The sequence below is a fragment of the Nannobrachium achirus genome (assembly GCF_963921795.1).
Source record: "Nannobrachium achirus genome assembly, chromosome: 2".
Classification (NCBI taxonomy): domain Eukaryota; kingdom Metazoa; phylum Chordata; class Actinopteri; order Myctophiformes; family Myctophidae; genus Nannobrachium; species Nannobrachium achirus.
In genome coordinates this window covers 52,124,420-52,148,156 of record NC_137811.1, presented here as the reverse complement: position 1 = coordinate 52,148,156, position 23,737 = coordinate 52,124,420, and the positions used below count along the sequence as shown (strand labels likewise).

Genomic DNA, 23,737 nt, shown 5'->3' with positions numbered 1-23,737 from the left:
GGCTGCCAGGGAGAAACCGACACGGTAAATCAACGTCCCCTATCCTATCTAATCCTACCCCAGCGTTAGCCAGAGATGTATTTCACTTCACCATGATTTCATCCCACCCCCTTCAAACTGCATCAGAACGAGAGTCTCCGGGTGTCCCAGGGTCATATTATGTCAGATGGTGCGTGTGGTTGTGTGCCTGCGTGTGTGCATGCATGCACGCGTGCGCGTGTGCGTGTGCGTGCGTGTGTGTGTGTGTGTGTGTGTGTGTGTGTGTGTGGGTGTGTGGGTATGTGTATGTGTGTGTATCCTTCCGTGCACACTACACTACATGCTAGTGTGGGTGAGGCTCGCCACTGGAAAGCAGAAGCATTAGCTCAGAATGGTGGGTGGCAACTAGCCAGACACATATCTTTTTACTGTGCCACTGACACGGTCCTATCATAGTAGTCTGATGTTCTTCCTGCTGTGCCACCCACACACCTAACACCCTGGATTACACACTAAACCCCCTTACTGCTCATATAGAAGGTCATTCTTTGGTTCCGTACATGGTGGTGTGTGTCTGTCCACATGTATGTGAATTATTGTTTCTGTGTTTCGTCTGTTTGGGTGTTGATGTGTTTGTGAGACTCCCTAAACGGTATATACATTCACAAAGAATGTCTGCCATTGGTGTTTTAAATGGCTTAATCTCATCACTGGTTTGATCGTTTTGGATCAAACCAGTTGGATGCATGTCCATATGGGAAAAATGTGTGTTCCCAATTTGATTTTACTGCAGTTTCATAAGGCCATGGTTAAGGTAAGGGTTAGGGTTAGATTGGTTATGCTATGGGGATATGGAACTAATATGTCAATGCGGTGTGTGTGCGTGCGTGCGTGCGTGCGTGCGTGCGTGCGTGCGTGCGTGCGTGCGTGGGTGCGTGCGTGCGTGCGTGCTTGTTTGTTTGTTTTGGCTCTTTCATATCACAGGATCCATTTCATTTGGCTCTGTATGAGAAAGTTTTATAAATCTTAAACAAAAACTAGAAATACTGTTCCTTCGAAACAGTGTGGGCTCGATTCCAACCCAACAAATAGGATACTTTAAGGTACTGTAAGGTACAGTACCTTACAGTATTGTACTGTACCTTACTATACTGTACTGCACCTTACTGTACTGTACTGTACTGTACTGTACTGTACTGTACTGTAACTTACTGTACTTTACTGTACTCTACTGTACTGTACTTTACTGTATTCTACTGTAACTTACTGTACTTTACTGTACTCTACTGTACCTTACTGTACTGTACTCTACTGTACCTTACTGTACTGTACTGTACCTTACTGTACTATACTATACTGTACTCTACTGTACCGTACTGTACCTTACTGTACTGTACTCTACTGTACCATACTGTACTTTACTGTACTCTACTGTACTTTACTGTACTCCACTGTACCTTACTGTACTTTATTCTACTTTACTGTACTTTATTGTACTTTACTGTACTCTACTGTACCTTACTGTACTGTATTGTACTTTACTGTACCTTACTGTACTGTACTCTACTGTACCTTTCTGTACTGTACCTTTCTGTACCTTACTGTACTTTACTGTACTCTACTGAACCTTACTGTACTTTTACTGTACTCTACTGAACCTTACTGTACTGTACATATTCTATGTGTTCTAGATCTACATTTTTGATTCTGTGTTTGGGAACCAGCAACTGTCAAATGGACTCCAACTGTAGTGGAGTATATTGAGTGCATATACTGTAGGCTAACAATCCCAGATCACATCTGTCCTCCACTATGTCTATAACCAAGGCGTTCTTCTATGTGGCCACTCCAGACTGAGGAGTGGAGCATGGCTTTTATTGTGTTTGTGGATCTGACTTGGAAATGCATTGGTTTTGATATCTCCCTGACAACCAACAACAACCACTAATATGGCTGACTGTCCCTGCGGGCTCTAGGATATATGGCTATGGGATTTACATCCCATCGCCCGGACTTGATTCTTGATCACAGCTGTGTAATCAGTAGAGTGGAGAGGGACATTTATTTATAGTTTTAACTATAACTATAGTTTTATACATCACACAGCTTAGACATTTGGATCAAATCAGAGAGCAGACCTGTGTGAACGCAATGATATAGATAGCATATCTGAAGTGTGAACACTGCAGCCACAGCGCCTTAACATAAACATGGGTCTATTATCCTTCTCTCCACTCTACTAAACCCATTGGAAATGCATTGGGTGCTTAAAGTTAAACATTTTTATTTTTTTATATTTATACTACAAAACATTTCAAAACCAAAAGTACAAGCACACGTGTCCTCAGTAAGCTGAACACATAAAAATTTGAATGGTGTTGAAAGGTGTAAGCGTTTAAGAGATGAATCGCGCCAAAGTTTTGAGGATACTGACTGACTGATAGATAAACTAGAAAAATATTGTTCCTTCGAAACAATTGTGGGCTCGCTTCAAGCCAGAAAACAATGGCTATAAAAGTACAAAATGTCAAGATCGCAGGCAGTGCTCTCTTTGACGTTACTGACGTCAAAGATTGGTCCATTTTGTTCCAAAAATGTGTTGTGCAAAAGTTGACCCGCTGGTGGCGCTATAACAGGCCAATGTAAGAAGGGTGGTATCTGTTCCTTGACCTATTGGGAATGTGCTTGCAAGATTTCACGCACAATGCAGGCTGTGTTCATGATTTGAGGTGTTTTTGGCTTTGGCCACTTTATCGCTGCTTGCAGCTATATTCATTATTATTATATTTTTTTGTGTGTGTGCACTTCATAGGCATATTAGATAAAGGTCCTTAGATTGTGTGTAGAATGTTTCATGCAAATTGCAAAAAAAAAATCCTAACGGGTTTAAGCGTTTCACAAACTGCTCAAAATGATATAGCGCCCCCCTTTGGCCAATTGGGGTAAGATTGGTTTTAGTGATATTTGGACTAACACTCTACATCTTTGCCAAATGCCATGAACATGTTACTTTGCGTGTATGATTTAGAGGCAGAAGAATAATTTGCATAAAACTGCAATATTCATTGAATTTATTTAAAAAAGCATGTTTCAATTTTAAAGAAATCCGATCTGACAGATCTTTAGATATCGGTCCAAAGTTCACGTAAAAAAAGTTTTGTGCACGTGGAGCGAAAATTCCAGAATAAAAGCGGGTTTACGCGTTTTACAAACTGCTCAAAATGGCGGAAAATCAAAGGGCGGAGCTTACTTAACAACGACACAGATGTCTTCCGCTTGAGTCAAAGCACGCGTGTAACAAGTTGCATGTCTTCAAACGAAACGAGTCATGACTTATGCCCGTTTGAAGTTTGAATTTTCAAAAGCTTCGTATAGCGCCCCCCTTTGGCCGATTGGAATAAAATTGGTTTCAGTGATACTTTGACTAACCCTCTACATCTTTGCCAAATGCCATGAACGTGTAACTTTGCATGTATGATTTAGAGGCCGAAGAGTAATTAGCATAAAACCGCAATATTAATTGAATTATTAAAAAATTATATTTCACTTTAAAAAAAATCTGGTTGATCAATCTGACCGTATTGGTCCAAAGTTCATGTGAAAAAAGTTTTGTGCACTTGACGCGAAAATCCCAGGAGGAGATAGATTTTTACTGTTTTTCATATAATTCCAAATTCTGGGGGATCTAAAGGTCAGAGGTCAAAAGTCAGAGGGTAAAAGTTGTTCGGCATGAGGAGACGCATACGCGTATACAGGTTTCATGGCTGTACGTATAACAGAGCATGAGCTATACCTGTTCAAAGTTCGCACTTTCAAAGGCTTCCTACAGCGCCACCATTTGGCCGATTGCTGTAAAAAGTAATAGCACGCGTCGCCACAGTAAGCTGAACACATTGATGTTTTTATTTTCATTTTTTGTCTAAGTATGTAGGAGTAGAAAGGAACCGAAGTTTTGAGGAGAACTTGATATGACGGTTAGATATTGTCACTAGAAAATATTGTTCCTTCGAAACAATTGTGGGCTCGCTTCAAGCCAGAAAACAATGGCTATAAAAGTACAAAATGCCAAGATCGCAGGCAGTGATCTCTTTGACGTTACTGACGTCAAAGATTGGTCCATTTTGCTCCAAAAATGTGTTGTGCAAAAGTTGACCCGCTGGTGGCGCTATAACAGGCCAATGTGAGAAGGTTGGTATCTGTTCCTTGACCTATTGGGAATGTGCTTGCAAGATTTCACGCACATCCCAGGCTGTGTTCATGATTTGAGGTGTTTTTAGCTTTGGACACTTTATCGCTGCTTGCAGCTATATTTATTATTATTATTTTATAATTTTTTTGTGTGCACTTCATAGGCATGTTAGATAAAGGTCCTTAGATTGCGTGTAGAATGTTTCATGCAAATTGCAAAAAAAATCCTAGAATAAAAACGGTTTTAAGCGTTTTACAAACTGCTCAAAATTATATAGCGCCCCCCTTTGGCCATTTGGGGTAAGATTTGTTTCAGTGATATTTGAACTAACCCTCTACACTATTTTGTCATGAAAATGTGACTTTGCATGTATGTTTTAGAGGCAGAAGAATAATTTGCATAAAAATGCAATATTGTTTGAATTATTTAAAAAAGCATGTTTCAATGTTAAAGAAATCCGATCTGACAGATCTTTAGATATCGGTCCAAAGTTCACGTAAAAAAAGTTTTGTGCACGTGACGCGAAAATTCCAGAATAAAAGCGGGTTTACGCGTTTTACAAACTGCTCAAAATGGCGGAAAATTGAAGGGCGGAGCTTACTTAACAACGACACAGATGTCTTCCGCTTGAGTCAAAGCACGCGTGTAACAAGTTGCATGTCTTCAAACGAAACGAGTCATGACTTATGGCCGTTTGAAGTTTGCATTTTCAGACGCTTTGTATAGCGCCCCCCTTTGGCCGATTGGAATAAAATTGGTTTCAGTGATACTTTGACTAACCCTCCACATCTTTGCCAAATGCCATGAAAGTGTAGCTTTGCATGTATGATTTAGAGGCCGAAGAATAATTTGCATAAAACCGCAATATTGATTGAATCATTAAAAAATTATATTTCACTTTAAAAAAAATCTGGTTGATCAAACTGACCGTATTGGTCCAAAGTTCATGTGAAAAAAGTTTTGTGCACTTGACGCGAAAATCCCAGGAGGAGATAGATTTTTACTGTTTTTCATATAATTCCGAATTGTGGGAGACCTAAAGGTCAGAGGTCAAAAGTTAGAGGGTAAAAGTTGTTCGGCATGAGGAGACGCATAAGTGTATACAGGTTTCATGGCTGTATGTATAACACAGCATGAGCTATACCTGTTCAAAGATCGCACTTTCGAAGGCTTCCTACAGCGCCACCATTTGGCCGATTGCTATAAAAAATAATAGCGCACTTCGCCACTGTAAACTGAACACATTGATGTTTTTATTTTCATTTTCTCAATAAGTATGTAGGAGTAGAAAGGAACCGAAGTTCCCGTCTACTGTCTGACTGACTGACTGATAGATAAATAATGACAATATCTAAAGTGTGCTCGCCTTATAGGCGAGCCCACAATAATGAAGATAACATACGTGTGCTCGCCTTCCAGGCGAGCCCACAACTAGAGAATAATGGAGTCGCCTTGTATACCTCCAAACCAACAGCTGCCTAGTTACTGGAATGTGTGTGTGTGCGTGCGTGCGTGCGTGTGTGCGTGCGTGCGTGCGTGCGTGCGTGCGTGCGTGCGTGTGTGCGTGTGTGTGTGTGTGTGTGTGTGTGTGTGTGTGTGTTTGTGCACGCGCTAGTGCGTGTGTGTATGCGATACGTGTACATTTTCCATATATGTACGCCTACATTGTTCAGTGGCATCCACGCAACATTCCTGTTCAGTGGTCATATTTCCTTTCTGTCTGCATGGTGTGTATGTGGGCATATGTGGTGGTCATGCCAAGTCTCTGTATTAAGTGTGTTTGGGTGATGGTGGTTTGTTCATCAGACTCAGACCTGGGCCTAATGTGTTTGGAACCCAAACTATGTCTGAGGTCTAAATCCTTCTGTAATTAGCCGCTGTTTCTGTATTTTCCTCCTCTTATCAAGCCATAACACTGAACCAGCCCTAACAACACTACAGCACAAACAATCCTCTCTCTCTCTCTCTCTCTCTCTCTCTCTCTCTCTCTCTCTCTCTCTCTCTCTCTCTCCCTCTCTCTCTCCCTCTCTCGTTCACTGACTTGATCTGTATCTCTCATTTTCTGTTTCTGTTTTTTTTTTCACTCACCAGGGTTACGTTTACTGGCTAAATCAAATATCAAAATCTAGCCCTTTGTCTGACAATTTAGTCGAGTCCCTGTCGCTGCTAACCCTAGTTGGCCATGTGCAAAGTGTGTAGACGAGCACGTCTCTCCTCCGACACACATGAAGTCGACAGCTGCTTTTTTTTTACCTGACGCTCAGAGGAATTTCACCAGGATTCGAACCCCTCTCCTGTGGTAGGCAGGAACCTTACCTCTACAACGTGCAGACGGCCTATATCTCAATATTTTCGACCGGATAACTTGATATCGATAAATGTGATGACTATTCATGCTTTCACATGACTTTTTGAAGCGGTGAAAGCCGCTTCCAAGGTGTGGCTTTGTCTGTCCCATGTCTGTCCCATGTCTGTCCCGTGCATGCAGAATTGAGGATTGGTCAAACTTCACATGACAATTTGGCCCTCCGGACAAAATCATTAATTCATGCAGAATTCATGAAAATATAGAACTAAAGCACATAGAAAGTATAGATCTAGAAGATAGAATGTATAGATCTAGAACACAGTTTTCATAGCTCTAGAACACATAGAATAACAATTCACCGCTTCACTTCGAACCAAGGTTCGATTTTTTATACTCAAGAAAGATCAATGGTAACGTGGATATTATGACTACGTACACATATTGTAGCTCAGCATTCATTGTTCATTTCACAGACAGTCTAATAAGCTCTGAAAATGTAATCAGTTTACTCTAATCCGGTAAAAACAGCATGCAAGCCATATCCTGATATCATGATAACTAACATCCCTGATTATATCTGGTCTCGATATATTGATATCATCACACTCTCAGTGCACCTGCTGTGGACAGTGCAGTCTCTTTTCTTTTGTCCACTTCTGCCCTCCTCCCAGTGGCAGGACATCCCAGGTCACCTGAGGAAAGTAATATGACGCTTGCACCAAACTATGGACGGAGCGATGAAACGAGCAATAGAGAGCGTGAGTGAAAAGAAACCGACAGAGAGTAGAAGTGAGGTTACCAGCAGCTCTCCCTCCCTCTCTGTAGTGTTCAGCCAGGGTAGAAGGACCTACGGAGGGAGGAAGAAAGAGAGGGAATCCCCCCTCATTAAAACCACTCCCAATTAGTGTCATTATTAAGAGTGTGTCGGCTTCTACAGCTGGGTTTAACATGGATGCTGCGGTCAGCTGGGCCATAAATGACGCACGGGGAGGGAGAATGCTTTGATACCTACTGTGTCTGTGCGTGCGTGCTTTTGTGTGCGTGTGTGCATGTGTGTGTGTGAATGAATGTCAATACTTCCGCGCACGTTTGTGTGTCTGTGTGAGAGAGTCCGTGTCTGTATACTACGTCTATGTATGAGTGCCTCTATTTAACAGACCGGTCGGGGAGTTCCCTGTTTCTGTCTAGTAAATCTCTCTCATGAAAACAAACCCAGTGTCTGCAGTTCAGAACTAATCTCTCCGTATTGCAATAGCAGAAAATCTGAGCAGGTAAACTGCCAGCTTGTATCAACCACGTTGGCCCTCAGGGAGATGAGTCATTGCAGGGTAATATTTCCTCTTAGATAGATTTATACAAGAAAAGCCTTGATTCACTGGAGGACTCCTGTTGTGTTATTGGGTTCCAGTGTTGAATAAGATATCGCTCAGACTGTTCACAGAGCAAGGAAACATCTGACCACTGTCATATTGTCTTCTTTATTCCATGGCTGTGTCTGTTGTTTATCTATCTATTTATCTATCTACAGTGTTTATGTATCTATCTATAGAGCTGTCTACTATATCTTGACTGTTTAAATGTCTGTCTGTATTCAGTCGTCTCTCCATCACTCCATGCCTTCCCATCTCTTCACCTCTTGCTCAAGCCCTCCACCTTCCCCCTTGCTAACCCCCCCCCCCCCCCCCCCACTCCCTATGATCAAACCCACAGTGTCAACACAGACTCTTGTGTTTCATGGTTATTGTAAACAGTTAGGGACCAAAACAAGCTCAGCGCTCTGCTTTGGACCTGCAGCTTGTTGTTGCTGTTCCCAGACCTGCAGCCCGGCAGCCTGGGAGCAGTTGTGTGGAGATAAAAGGATCCGTTAAAGTGCTTCTTCTCAGGGCATCATTATTAGTCATCCCAGGCTGAGGCTTCCAAATGGGCTGCTGCTACCGCTGGAGCCGATCAGAACAGCACTCCCATGTCAACAAGAAGCTCAGGGGGGTTTCAAGTCTGGTGATTTATGGGGCCAGTGGGCCACCGTTGTCCAGGACGGTCTGTGGCCGCAGGGACACGTCTCTGTTACAAGGGAAAGGAAGAGGGGGAGAATGTTGTCCTTGTTTAGTTGTGGTGCTGCTAATGTTCCTCCATGTCTTACTCAGTCACCCATCTACAGTATGTTGTTTCTGGTTCCCATTAGAGCTAAAGACAGATATACACTACCTCTCTCCCCGTTTTACTGTTTGTCTTGCTTTCATCTGTGAAAGCTTGTGTTTCTCTGTCTGGAGTGAAGGTACAGACCGGGGTTCATAGACTGTTTTTACAGAGGGTCAGTGGCTGCCACAGCCTTTGCTGACCGGAACTGAACTCCCACGAAGGGAGGCCATGATGGATGGGTAGAAGAGAGTAGAGAGCATCTGAACTGAGAGGGCTTCAATCTGGTAATTTATGGAACCGTCAGGCCACTGCAGTATTTGGACCATGGTGTGCAACTGGGACCACAGCACATCTCTCTCTCTCTCAGGGACCCATACTCAGGAGAGGACTGTCTGTTCTGCTTGTCTGTATGTTGACTGAGCCGGGGATGGCTGTGGTTCCCTTAATTCTCAGAGACAATCCCTGCCTCCCTACCATTGTGTCCGTCTGGCACAGATATGGTGCGGCTTTCATTATGCTTTCATTCTGGGAACCAAATTTGAAAGAAAAAAAAAGAATCTCAAAAATCTCGCTAGTACCCTTGACATGCGGGGACCCACCAGAAATTGTAGGCCTGCAACCCATTTAGCTTCCCAATCCCCAGTTTTTAAAAAGTGCTGAAAGTAGAGGAAAAAACAGGTTCATATATACAATAATTGTTACAGAGGGTGTATTGTTCCAGAATCACCCTCACCTTTTTTCAGGGACCATTCATGGTTTCTAAACATTGGATGAGCACATGTTTTGGAAGGCCAGTGATGCGACTGATGTGTTTGTATTTTGTGCTGCCTTGATGTTTGGAAGCCAGATTGTGTTAGTTTAGTTCAAAATACAGCGGATTCATTGCGTGCAGCACACTAGATTTGGGAGTGGAACCAATGGTGTGTTACCGACCAATATGTTTTTGTTGAAATTCAGATCCATTAATGGATATGTATTTCAACAAAATATATACAGTACATATATAAAAATTAAAATGGTTAAGTATTACTTGATTGTTCTTTCAAGATGTTGTTTTCTCAGAACATCGCCATCACTTTGCTCGTTTTTTCCAAGTCAAACTACTGCCCACACGTCTGAGTCTCATTGACCTCTGGTTCTAGACTGCATGCATCACTCATTACTCCTTTTCTATCCTCCTACACCCAGTCTAGGTTGCACACGTCACTGGAACTGCTTTCTTTCATTCTCTTTGACTTTTCTCTCTCTTTCTCCTTCACTTTAGCTGATACGTGATATTATTTAATATCCTTTCTACATGCACCCCAGACCTATTACACATCACTCACTGAGTGGTCTCTCTTTCACATTCACATCTCTCTCTCATGCACACACACACACACACACACACACACACACACACACACACACACACACACACGCACGCACTCATGCACTCACGCACGCACGCACGCACACACACACACACACACACACACACACACACACACACACAGTGGATTCCTCGCGTCAGTGCAACCATACTTGCAATTTCCTTTCTAGTCAGCATTCTATCCTTTTGACAGATGTGTAGAAATAATGGTGATGTATAATGTATTTTTGTCAACCAGTAAGACTCCCTAATTGGGAGATAAGCGACCGTGACGTGACAGTCACGTGACGGGACTGACTGACTGACAGACTGACTGACTGAAAGACTGACTGACAACCGGTGGAGGTTTTGATAGTAACTGCGACCTGACGGTCGCAATAAAAACGTTCAATCAATCAATCAATCAATCAATCTGTCTCTGTTTCTCTCGCTGTCTGTCTGTCTCTCTCTCCTTCTAGATCCAGCCCAGGCTGCCTCAGTGCTGCTAGAGCTGCAGAATATGTCGGTGAGAACAGGCCTAAAGGAGCGTCAGCAGCAGAGTCGACTGCTGCTGGGCCCTTTCTCCTGCAGCGCCGCCCTGGAGGCGCGCTGGTGTCGGCACAGTGGCAGCCCTGGACCTGAGCCCGGTCCTGCCAAACTACTGCTGGACCTGAAGGGAGGCCTGCTGCAGGTGTGAATCCTCCAATGTGAAGGGTGGCATTGTTATGAGAGTGAATGCACACAAAAAGAGATCTGTGATGCTATGATATTATTAATATTTAGTTTTTCTTTTTACACAAAATGTACTGTTCATGTGGGATGGCATAAGTTGACCTGTTGCTTTACATTACATTCATCATCACAACCTCATTGCCCTCACTACTGTACCTGCACAGTACAGGCCAGAGTGTTAAATTAACACACACGCCCTCGATCACAAAATGAAACAACTATACTTTTATTATTTTCAACCAAAGTCTTGGGTGTTTTCAGTCTTTCATTTGGTTTTCCGTGCTAATTTTCTCTACAGTATTCTTTAGCTCACACCCTCCACCACAGCCCAGCGAACACTCAGCACTCCACTCACATCCTCACCTCCAACTCATTTCTACCATGGTCTCAATCCTCTGTACCATTTAAGTGATGACAGTAAGATTTAAAGGCTGCCGTTCCCTTGTAACCTTGAGTCATCTATGCTGGTAAAGTGATGGAATAATATCAGACGATTTGAGTACGTATGGGTGGGGGGGTATGTTGTGTGTGCGCCTGTTGCCCTGAGAGGTGGCATGTTACATAATACGCGAACTGAAAAGTCCCCTTTTTTATATGACTAACTAAGGGTATCATTACTGGTCCAGTATTCCACGTTACTTAAGGGGAACCCCCTCCCCCCTCCCCTTCAGTCATAATGCCTTTATTGCGTGCCCATTAACAGAGAGATCACTCGCAATTCAACACTTAATACATAATCGTACATTTCCCTTTGCAAATATTGCCGCTTGCGGTGTTTTAATCAAGTCCTGCACAAAAACCACCGGAATTCCTTCCCGATTCCTTCCTTCTCTCTCGCTCTCTTTTGCCTCTTTCCAAAACCTGAGAAATCCCCAAATTTTCCTGTTTTGAGAGTTTAGTCATAATCCGCCCCTTGCGAGCTGAGCTGCAGTGAGTGGCGGGCGCGTAGGCAGGCCGCTCCATGTGTGAAGTGTTTTTGACTCAGAGATTCCTGGTCGTCAGGCCAAACCGAGGCAGGGCTTTGCTTTGATGGAGAGAGGCGAAGGGGAATACCGCCGGTTAGTGAGGAGGATGTTAGCTTGTGTATGGTTAGGGTTAGTGAGGAGGTTAAGGGTAACCCCTGACCGCCAGCCTTCCTGTTTTGGAACAGAACGTCAGTTCAGTTGATTACCTGTCTCTGTTTCACTGACTGACTTTGTTTATCATCTCCTCCACCCTTTCCACCCTGTCCATCTATCTGTTCCTCTCTTTTTTTATCTCAGTCTGTCTATGTCTCTCTCTCTCTCTCTCTCTCCCTCTGTAAATATACTGTATTTATATTTATACTGTATATCATGGGTCTTCAACAGGGGGTCCGGGACCCCTAGGGGGTCCTCAGAGTTACTACAGGGGGTCCTCCAAATCTTTGAGTGATAGAAAGTTTTTTTCTCCTTTTTTATATTAAAGTTTTGAACCCTAGAGTACATATTCAGAGAACTTTAGCCAAAAATAGCAGATCTACAAGCTCACAACGCCTCGCAGCGAGGGGTAGTGAGCTTGTAGATCGGCTATTTTTGGCAAAGAGCTTTGTAGGGGAAAAAGAGCAGACTAAGTACATAGTGAAATGTCAAGTTTATTAAGTATTGACTGTTCAAGTGGTTAAATATCTGAAAACACACATTAACATCCAAAATACACTGTTGATCGTGCTGTCAAACAATAAAACTATATCTATGAATATGAACAGATTTTGGGGGTCCCTGCTTCATCTTTCTCTCAACTAAGGGGTCCCTGGCCTGAAAATGTTGAAGACCCCTGCTGTATATAGTTCTACCTCTCTATCGATCATAACATCTTTTCACTGATCCACATACAGTATGAATAGCCATTCTTCGTCTTTCTTTGCCTGTGCCAGTAGTCCTTATTTCACTCTTTCTCCCTACTACCCCTAACTTAGCTCCTCATTGTGCCATCTTCTCCGTTATAACTACCTCTGTTTTCCCAGGTCTTTTGGGGCCAGGAGCATCTCAACTGCCTGAAGTTGGTGGAAGAACACCTTCAGGCCTACCTCCTGCTCCAGACAGGGCTGTCGACTGACAATTGTCCCCAAGATAAACCCTGCCACACACAGCCATTGTCCTCCCCGGGTTCCCTCTCACCAAGGACAGAGCACAGTTCAGATGACTTGCGTACTGGACTCTTCCAGTATATCCAGGACTCAGGTGAATGTGATGGCACATGCCCTTGTAGAGGGTATATGTTGTTAGACTTTACTTCGCGTTAACCAGTTCCATTTAACCACTTAAAGGAAAATCCCAGACTTTTCTTATTTCTCCGCTCATTTGGGAATTTGTACACCAACACTGTGGACAGTATTGTGTCATTGTGAACAACACATATCTTCAAAAAAGCGATACAGCGATACAAATAAGCGATTTAGCATTGTACCCCACCACTCGTGGTTGGAGCTGTGGTGGACTCAAAATGAAATAAAAATAAAATTACCACTCATTCTGTGATATCATAACATCAGATTAAGGTAATAAAACGGCTAGTCCAGAATTCTCCTTTAAACGCATTACCTTAAATATTTATTTGACAGTGGTCTATATATCCTTTTTTCTCCCTTAACACCAAATCTCTTTGCTGAAAATATTTGTTGTCAGATGTTTACGTATTTGGGCTTCCCAGAATACGGACGCTAGACGTTCATGTGGTTAAAGTGACAAGTTCTAACTCTATGGAACTTTTCATCATGCACACCTGCATGAAGGATCATGTCATGAGTAAACATCCTCCAGAATGAATTGCTGTTGGCATCTGCTACAGTATGGCCACTGGCATTCTGGATTTCTTCCTACCCAGCACTCGGTGTGGATGATTGTCAACAGGCATGACTTGTCTTGTAAAATCCAGGACACTGAATTAAATAGTGTGTCCAGTGTGCAGACTGTGTACTATACATGGACAAGATGGATTAAAAGTAGGATTTAACAACTGGTTTAAACTACTAGTCCTTTGGTGTCCAGAGTGGTCAGCCCTGGTGATTGAATAAATTGTATGTAAAGCGTTAGCTCAATGAAATATACAAAAAAAGGTTTGCTATAAGTGAAATATCACTTTAAGATTTGCATTCGCCTAGAATAGATCAAAGTCAGATGAAAAGAGTTTCTGGGGACATGCCCGTCTGGTTCCACTCCGGGTAATACACTGTTTATTCCCCCTCCCTCTGCTTATTGCACACTGTCCTCTGTGACACATGCGCACAAGATTGTGTGCGCGCAGTCTCGCGCGCGCACACACACACACACACACACACACACACACACACACACACACACACACACACACACACACACACACACACACACACACACACACACACTCTCTCTCTCTCTTGCGTTATACACAGCAGATCAAACTTCTCTCTGGCTCCTGATCAGCTGTGGTTTGGAGTCTTTGTTTGTTGCACCGTTCTGCTTGGTCTTTGAAGCATTTAATATGCAGCCTGCAGAACAGAACAGTGTACAGTAGTAAAGTGGAACAGAGAGGACAATCTGTCAGCAGCATGCTGTCAACAGCCAGGCCAGACCTAGACCCAGACCCAGAGCTCTTAGCCCCACTGACCAACACTGAAGGGGAGAGAGAGATGGATGAAGGGAGGAGAGAAAGATGGATGATGAAAGTGGGGAAGGAAAAGTGCTCTCTCTCTCTCTCTCTCTCTCTCTCTCTCTCTCTCTCTCTCTCTCTTGAGGAGCAGTCTCAAACTGACACCAATGAAAACAAAGGGCTCATGAAAGCAACTTGTTCTCCTGTGTCGAGCCCTGTTCACAAACAAAAGCTTCAGCAAACTGATACAACAATACGACGTCCACCTTCAAGTGGCCAGCTTAACGCTTCACTTCAAAGGAAAATAAGCCCTTGTGGAATTGTGCAGCCTTTTAAAATATGATTTTGTGGAACTAGAAGATCTGGTGTTGTTTGTAGCCCTCGGGGGCCAAGCAAAGCAAAGCAGCCGTTCTGTGCTTCAAATAAACATTTTTCCAAAGGACTTGAATCCCAAACAGCAGCCATGGCTAAAGTCAAACACCACTCAGAGGTTTAGATCCTGTGCTGGACCTCCTCTCACAGAGTCTGCAGGTGCTCGGTCTGGTTCAATCAATGGTTGTTTAGTCAATGGCAAAATGTTTACTCACTGGCTTTGTTTATTCACTACTTCTGAGGCATGTAAACATTCTGAAAGCACGGAAACTTCAAGATATTGTGTTGCAGGGTTAGATTCCACAGTAGAACTAGACATAACAGCTTCACAGCACTGCAGACTATGGCTGAATGTCAGTCACAATGACCTCTTTAGGCACAGCGGACCGGTTTGCCATGATGGTATGAAGTGGCCAGTTCCATTTTAACTGGGATTTTTGTTGCAGCTTCTATTAAACCTTTTTTGTATACTGTATGTAAGGGCAGGGCAGGAATTCAGCAACTAAAAGTGAAGAATTTAGATGTTGAAAAACATTTTTATGGCTAGGCACCGAAGGGGCCATTGTTCTAGACCAGGGGTCTTCAACGTTTTCAGGCCAAGGACCCTTTGTTGAGAGAGAGATGAAGCAGGGACCCCATTACCTTTTCATAGATTCCATAACTATATTATAGTTTCATCTTTTGACAGCACAATCATCAGTGTATTTATGATTATTGAACTGTCAATACTTAACTAGAAGCAGTGCTCTTCCGATCACAGGTCTCCACCAGGCCATGCGTCCTGGTGGTACTATTGTATAATAGGCCAATGTAAAAAGGCTGGAATATGTTCTTCACCTTAGACCTTTCATGGCAATCGGACACTGCATGCATGATTTGAGGCATTGTGTTCCAAAAATGTGTTTTACTAAAGTCTACCTGCTGGTGGCGCTATAAAAAGCCAACATGAAAAGGGTAGCATTTGTTCCTTGACATAGTGGGAACATGTGTGGCAAATTTCACGGTAATCGCAAGCTGCGTTGATGATTTGAAGCATTTTGTTCAAAAACTGAGCAATCCCGCAAACTTTGGAAGCCATTAGCAAATTAGGATGGAATATGAAATATCAGACGGATCGGACTTGATCACATGACTATAGAGATACTGTGTACCGATTTGCATGATTTTTGGATAAAATCTCAAGGAATAATAGGAAAAATTGTGTTTTACATAAGTCGGCCTCCTGGTGGCGCTATAAAAGGCTGATGTGAAAAATGCAGGGAAAGGGTTTTTCCTTGGCCTCTAGGGAGTCCGCTTACAAAGTTTGAAACTGATCGGTGGAGTTATAGGTAAAACCACAAATCGGCCTGTTATAGCGCCACCATGAGGCTGATTTAAAAAATGTGAAGTGGCATTTCTTCCTCGACCTAGTGGGAACGTGTGTGCGCGATTTCATGATAATTGCACTTTGCGTTTGGGATTTGAGGCATTTTGTTCAAAACGGCTCAATCCTACAAACTTTGGAAGCCAATCTTAGCCAATCAGGATGGAATATGCAAAATCGGACAGATCCGTGTCGATCACATGACTGTCGAGATACTGCCTACCGATTTGTAGGATTTTTGGACAAAATCTGTAAGAGTAGTGCACAGAAATGTGTTTTGCGAACATCGGCCACTAGGTGGCGCTAGAAAAGGCCCATTTGAAAAATTTAGGGCAGAGGTTCTAGATTGGCATCCAGGGAATGTGTGTGCTCACTTTGGCAGCGACCGGGACAACGGCGACTGAGATTAGCTGCACACAAACTGCGAGGACACACACACACACGGACGGACGGACGGACGGACGGACGGACGGACGGACGCACGCACGGACGGACACACGGACGGACGGAGGGGAAAACATACTCTCCCCCATGCCTTCGGCTGGTGGAGACAATAAACTTGACCTTTCACTCTATACTTAGTCTATTTGCCGAAAATAACCGATCTACAAGCTGCGAGGCGTTGTGAGCTTGTAGATCTGCTATTTTTGGCTAAAGTTCTCTGGACGCTATGGTTCAAGTGGTTAACACTGTGCAAGCCACGGGGAGCCCCTTAATATTAAAACCGGAATATACCGGACATCTGAGCAAGGAGTCTCAGCCGCGCCGTCTTTTACCGTACTGGGTCATTAAAAACGAAAGAAATGATTTTTATCCGAAAATCGGCGATCGTCTAACCTTCCCTAGTCACCACTCGTCCATCGATAGCGCATGGCTCATCTGACATGAAGCAGAAGTGACGTCAGGTCCATTCCTTCCAGAGGCTTCCCAGCAGCCGTCCGTTTACTGTTTAGACGATAACATTAGCATAGCTGCAGTGCTAAGGGCTAAGCTAGCCAAAATGGTCACATCGACTGTTCAGTCATTCTTGGATTATATGCTTGGATTATATGCGCACGGATCGCGCACGCGAAACGCACGGGGAGAAGATGCCTCGGCCAAAACTGCCACTCTATCCCAACGGAGATCCAGATAATCATGGTGAGCTAACGACCTGGGGATTGAAAAAAAGAAAAAAGCGCCGTCCAAGAAGGAGGGGTGGCGGGCTCATGTTTATAAACATAATATTATGTCTCAGATCATAATACAATAATAGAAATTTCACGGCTAATCTATCAACAGCCATTCTATTTCGGCTAGCAAAGTGTTAATATAATAGAGGAGGAAAAAAGTTTCTATCACACAAAGATTTGGAGGACCCCCTGTAGTAACTCTGAGAACCCCCTATGGGTCCCAGACCCCCTGTTGAAGACCCCTGTTCTAGAACATGGTTGTTCTGTATTGTATATCTGTACCCATAAAAGTGGTCATCTGTATAACTGTCCCCACACATGTAACCCCAATGATGCTTTAATGTGCAAACATAAACTGATCACAGCTTATCTCAGCTGCTACACTCATGTTGGCGCATTAGAGCATCATTGGTGCTTCGTTCACACCTACAGTAGTCACTTGCTATCCATAGCTACAGTTCGCACAAAAGCCACATTAGTCACTGTCTTGTTTATATGAGCAGCAATCAGGGTGGTAGAAACTATTTTTTAGTTCATGGAAATGGATATAATTGCGTTTTGGATATCCGAAATCCGCAAAAAGGTTTTTCAGGCAAAGGAGAGAGAGAGGAGAAAGAGAGCAAGGGACCCAGTAGCGACAGTTGCGAAAGAACACAGCAGTGTGCAAAGCCTTAAAATTGGTTATGTTCTTATTTTCATCTTGTCTCTTCTTCTTGTTCTGGTTCTTCACTGGTTGTGTCCATAGCCTCCCAGAGGCTGCCGGGTTCCTATGAAGTAGTGTTCTACAGTGAGACAGAGGACAGTCCAGGTGTGATGATGTGGAGGTACCCTGAGCCACGCGTTCTCACGTTCGTAAGAATCACGCCGGTCCCGTTCAACACTACAGAGGACCCTGAGATCAGCACCGCTGACCTGGGGGATGCACTGCAGGTATGGGCTCTCTCTCACACACACACACACACACACACACACACACACACACACACACACACACACACAGACGCACGCACGCGCACGCACGCACGCACGCACGCACGCACGCACGCACGCACGCACGCACGCACGCACACACACACACACACACACACACACACACACACACACACACACACACACACTGTATATTATTCAGTCAGAGTAAAGACCTGCAGAACTGAGTTTAAAATGTTGATTTGTATGCTCATTGCACTCTTGTGTCAGTTTGTGCTTGCTTCCTCTGTCCCTAGTGGTGATTAGAAGGATCACAGGATCGATCCCTGTGCTAAAAGTAAAATACCCTACATGTGCCTGCTCACTTATCATAGGTCACTCTGGATGAGAGCCTCAGCTACTTAGAAATGTAAAAACAAATACTCATGATCTGTTCAGCTGATACCTCAGTGGTAAAGTCGGGTCAACTTTTTGTTTTGGATATACATAGTGAACGTGTATAAGAGGATGTAAAATGGTCTTAGAAGTCCCACAACTGTGAAGGAGGTGAAAGAGAGAGAGATGGTGTAAGATGAGAAGAGAAAGCTGCACAGACATACCCCCCTCCCCCCTTCGCTCCCCTCTGCACCTCCACTGCAGTGAAAGAGAAATAAACTGTCTTCGAATTGGGCCGCTTGCCACAGCCGCGTCCCACGGCGTCCTCTGAAATCATCCTCACGAGAGCTCCCATACTGCTCCATGTTATTGAAAGACAGAGCCCCCCCCCCTGCTGTCCTTCAAACATGTAATACATGCTCGGACAGCTGCACAAGTCATCATGGGAACCTGCGGCGTGAGTGGCCAGGTGTCTCTGCCCCCAGATGAGGTTATATTTTGGCAGCCTACAGCAGCTACTGCAGTGTGCAGGGCCTCAGCAGGGGTGGGGAGGTCAAGACGTCCCTTTTTCTCCTCTCCTGGCCATCACTCTTCTTCACTCTTCCATCTCCTCCCGATCTAGGATCCACCTCTCCACCCTCCTTTGTTCTACTCTCCTCTCCTGTCCCCCTTGTGTCTCTTGTTCACTCCATTCCTCCCCCTTCGGAGGCAGAAGCTGCATTTACGGTACCCCTCCCTGGGCTGCTCTCCTGGATACCTTCAGTCACTTCACCTCAGGCCGTTCCTCCCGTACTGTATGTCTGTCTGTCTGTCTGTCTGTCTGTCTGTCTGTCTGTCTTGGTGTCCAGGCAGAGACATTTAGGGGTTACAAGGTGCTGCAGATGTCTGGCATCACTCCGGGGTCTCACAGCTGCTAAGTCTATAATGAACAAGTCCCCTTGATGATTTGGCTTTGTATGGAGTTACAGTAGAACCGTACAGGGATGAAAAAAAGAGAGAGAGTTGATGGATGTGTGTGGGGGGGGGGGGGGGGGGGGCGGGGGATGGGGGAGATGGACATGAGAGGAATGAATGGAGAAGAGGGGAAGAGAGAGATGGACAGGGATGGATGGGCGAGGGGCGTTGGAGGAGTGAGAGATTGACATAGAGGGAGGTGATGTCTTCAGTGTCGCTCTCGGGATTCTCTCTGTAAGCCGATATGTGTGAAAATACATTTTCTTGCGTCCAGGAGAGAGAGAGAGAGAGAGGGGATGATTTTTCATGAGTTGATGAAACGCAGGGTTGGTGAAACCCCCCGTGTGCTGTCTGACAGGAGAGACAGGGAGCTGGGATCCACCACAACACCACACATGCGAGTGCTCACATGCATGCAGGAATGCACACACATGTGCGCAAACATACAAACTACATCTACAGATATTGCATATGCACTGGAATTCTACAGTATGTCAGTAATGAGATTGATGATCTTTGTGCGTGTTTTTGAATTCAATGTATATGTCAAGCACGCATGTGTATTTTGTAAAAGTGTAAAGCCTGATTTATACTTAGTTGTGCGCTGGTGTCAGCAAAGAACAAATCTACAAACCCAAAACGTATTGTGCTTTGACGTGCTGTGAGCTTGTAGATCGGCTGTTTTTGGTGCAAGCCACTGCGCACAACCAAGTATAAATCAGGGCTAACTCGGAGGGAGGGGGGGCCTGTGGATGATGAACATGTGGTTTTCTCATCATCCTCTCCTCTCCTCTCTTGTCGTCTGGCGTGGCCGTGTCTCCTCTGACAAGTCTGTTAAAAGGAATCAGGTGATGAGTCTTCCATGGGGGAGGTGATGAAAGGAGGAGGCTCCCAACACCCATCTATTACTAAAAACAACTCCATGTGAGGATGGGACGGGACGGGATGGTCTCTCTGTGGGGGGGAGCGGATGAAGCCAAGGTCATGGAGATCATTGATATATATATACAGCTACAAAAACTGTCTAAACAGTTCTGCAACATTAGGGATCCTTATCAGCCGTTAAAAAAGCTGAAATCTGGCTTGCATCTACAGTAACCATTTTTAAATCCATTATTCCATACCATTTGTTCGTGTGATGTACACATTTATAATCTTTTGCAACAGGCTTGTCTATAATAGGAGTCAGTTTGTGTGCATTTCAAATAGTGTTTCCTTCAAGGTCATTGTTGTTATCTTTCATGTGAAGTGTATATTGTATATTTACTTCACTTAAGCCCACTGATGAAAGCTGATCTGGTGTATTTTGTCAACACCATTGGATACAGTATTGTGTATCTCGGGCCATTTGTGATTGTGGAGTAATTATGAGACACTGGATCTGTATTATTGATGTGACACCACAGCCCTGTTTGCCTCATATTTTCATCCTAGCGCTCTCACAGAATAAGCCTGTGTGTGTGTGTGTGTGTGTGTGTGTGTGTGTGTGTGTGTGTGTGTGTGTGTGTGTGTGTGTGTGTGTGTGTGTGTGTGTGTGTGTGTGTTTGAGAACAGGGTGGGGTGCAGCAGGGTTTGTGGGGGTTATTTGGACAAGGCCCCTCCGTCATTAGCCAAGCCCATTGTGATCCCAGATTTAACTGATTTCAGCCTCTGGCGCATATTTTTTTTTTTTTTTTTTTTTTTAATGCTTTCCTTTATGTGAAACTTCAAAAGGTCTCAATTAATTCATTTTTTATTTGAAGGCCAGAGAAAGTCCAGCTACAGGGAACGGAAATGCTGTCATAAAAGTCCACAAAAGCAGTACAGTAACGGCACAGTTTCTGCTCCGACTGAATTTAGTTTGCTACACAAGGAGGAAGAAGAGCAAGAGAGAGAAGGAGAGAGCAGCTAAGAGAAAGAGCGCTGTAGTCATTTCTCAGGCCTATAAAATTACCATGCTGCAACACAGAGATGGAGATATGGAGAGATGGAAACCGATAGAGAGATTTTGATAAATGGAACGACAGAAAGATTTCTTGGTGAGACTTCTCATTTGCTCTGTATTGTGTATTGTGGACAGTGAGTGCTTCTTCTTCTTGAGCACCTGGGTTAAGAGAAGCCAGGGACACGAGGTGTGCATATGAATGGAACACAGCTGGTTCCTCATCTCTCTCCACTCCCTCCCTTCTCCCCTTTTTGAACGGTGCTCCTCGAAGGAGCTATAAGCTCCAACATCTGGCTTTGTCCGGGCTGTGGCCTACATCGGGCCTACATCTTGGCACAAAGTGCTCAAAAGCCACGTTTTGAGCCGATATCCCATCGGCGTGGTGATTTTGAGGACAGCTGGAAAAAAGGAGACGGGAACGAGCGTAACTCCCGTTTTACATTGCCGAAGCTTGCACACTTCTTGGCAACGGCGGCTGTAAAATCTTGAAGAATAAAACACTTGTAGGGGAGACTTTTCCCGTGCACACTGCAGGATGAGGTTGCGGACATGAAAGAAGTGAACTCTCACACGCGCACACACACACACACACACACACACACACACACACACACACACACACACACACACACACACACACACACACGCTAAAGGCTATTGCGAGGCAAAGATGACGAAAAGATTAAGCTACAGTTGTGCAGACCATTTCACCTTTTCCACACACAAATTGACAGAAGCACTACTTTATTTAGCCCTGAAACAGGGCAACACTTTATCCAGTATCATGAGATAAAAAACTCTGCCACTGACTCACCTAAGCTTCGGAGGTTCAAAAAGAACGCACTTCCAACGCGTGTGCATTACAGGAGCAGAATGGCCAAAGTCTTGTGTTTATAATCCATAGAGTTATAGTAGTTATAATCCACGTGAATTGTGTTGACATTTTTGAAAGTCGTGATAAGATGAATGGTTTACAGCATTGTTATGATGGTAGAATTAAACCACCTTCCTTCCTCTGAAAACAGTGGATTTCAAAATAAGAGCATAAGGTATTAGGCTATTATGTATATGATTAGTTTTATTTGTTAGTCTAGTTACAGGAAGTAAATAGACCGGTGCTTGCCCTACGTGACTCATTGTCACTCTCTCACTCTGGCCAGCCAGAGCGTCACCGCAGCCTCTATGCATGATGATCGAGCGCTCTAATAATTTCGTTTGATCTGCAACGCTTCGGCGCAACATTAACATAAAACCAAAGTAGCAAGCCTGTTTTGAAAATGCAGTGGATAGAAAGTACAGATACTTGTGTTAAAATGTAACGGATAAAAGTACAAAGTACTGAAAAACGTTCTTCGTTACAGTAACGAAGTACCCGAGTCCTCAAACGTCGAATCTCCTGCTCGAGCAGTTCTAACCGCTCCTCCTGTGACGATTTTTCATCTGACTCAGCCCCGGGGAGCTTCGACGCGGTCCATCAGCCCGTCACTTACCCCCTCCCTCCCCCTAGGGTTTTCTACTAAAGAAGGTTCGAGGCCTTGGGCCTCAACCGTCACATTTGCCCCATTAGACATCTCTATAAGGCCTTTTTCAGTAAGGTGCTCAATTATTTCCTTCAGTAACTCTGCTTTCCGATCACCCGCCCAAATTTCGAGCCTGTATTGTCTAGCCAAAGACAAAAGTTTTACTTTAGAGTAGCCTTTCAGCTCAAATAAAGACACTGGGCAGCGAAACCTCAGAATACTCACACTATTCTGACAAAAAATACTGTTTGCTTTAGACCAACTCCGAGTTATCAAAAAATTATAATACCCAAATATTACCGCTAATATTTAGTACTATCTGTTAGGACGAAAGCCCCCAAATATGTTAGGACCCACGGGTGGTCTAGGGCTAAATGGGTACTACATGTTCGGCTTTATTTCAATCCAATACAATTTTTTTTTTTATTAATTGACTTACCCTGAGCTGCTTGTAGAGTCGTGGGTGGTCCTGGCTCGTCCTACGCGCGCATGTTCGGCTTTTTTAATGAAATGAATTATTTTATCGGAGGCCTCAACGAAGCCCCGGTCTAGACGTCCATCCATGCCCGGGACTTAGACTCGGCCATCCACGGGCCATATTCGCGCTAACGGCCGCATCGCGCCGCCCACTCCAATAATAAATCACATCTTTAGACAGGATTTTCTCCGGATTGTGTTCCCAGACCCAAAGAGAAAGTTTTTTGCGGCTGAAATAGCTTTAGATCGCGCTTCTAAATGGGTTAGCATTTTGGCTACGTGTCAGCTAGCTTCCTCCTCTCGTCCTCCATAGCATTGACTGGAGTGAAAACACAAGCCAGTTGGGGGAGGGTCAACGAAAGCT

General features: G+C 44.2%; 1 protein-coding gene across 1 annotated transcript in view; it reads left to right on the top strand.

Annotated features, from left to right (window-relative positions):
- vps13b (vacuolar protein sorting 13 homolog B) overlaps positions 1-23,737 on the top strand; it is a 495,502-nt gene that overhangs the window by 376,144 nt on the left and 95,621 nt on the right. Inside the window, exons 39-41 of the mRNA XM_080748468.1 lie at positions 10,446-10,657; positions 12,683-12,899; positions 17,939-18,123. Coding sequence (XP_080604594.1) covers positions 10,446-10,657; positions 12,683-12,899; positions 17,939-18,123 — 614 coding nt within the window. The remainder of the gene's footprint in view (positions 1-10,445; positions 10,658-12,682; positions 12,900-17,938; positions 18,124-23,737) is intronic.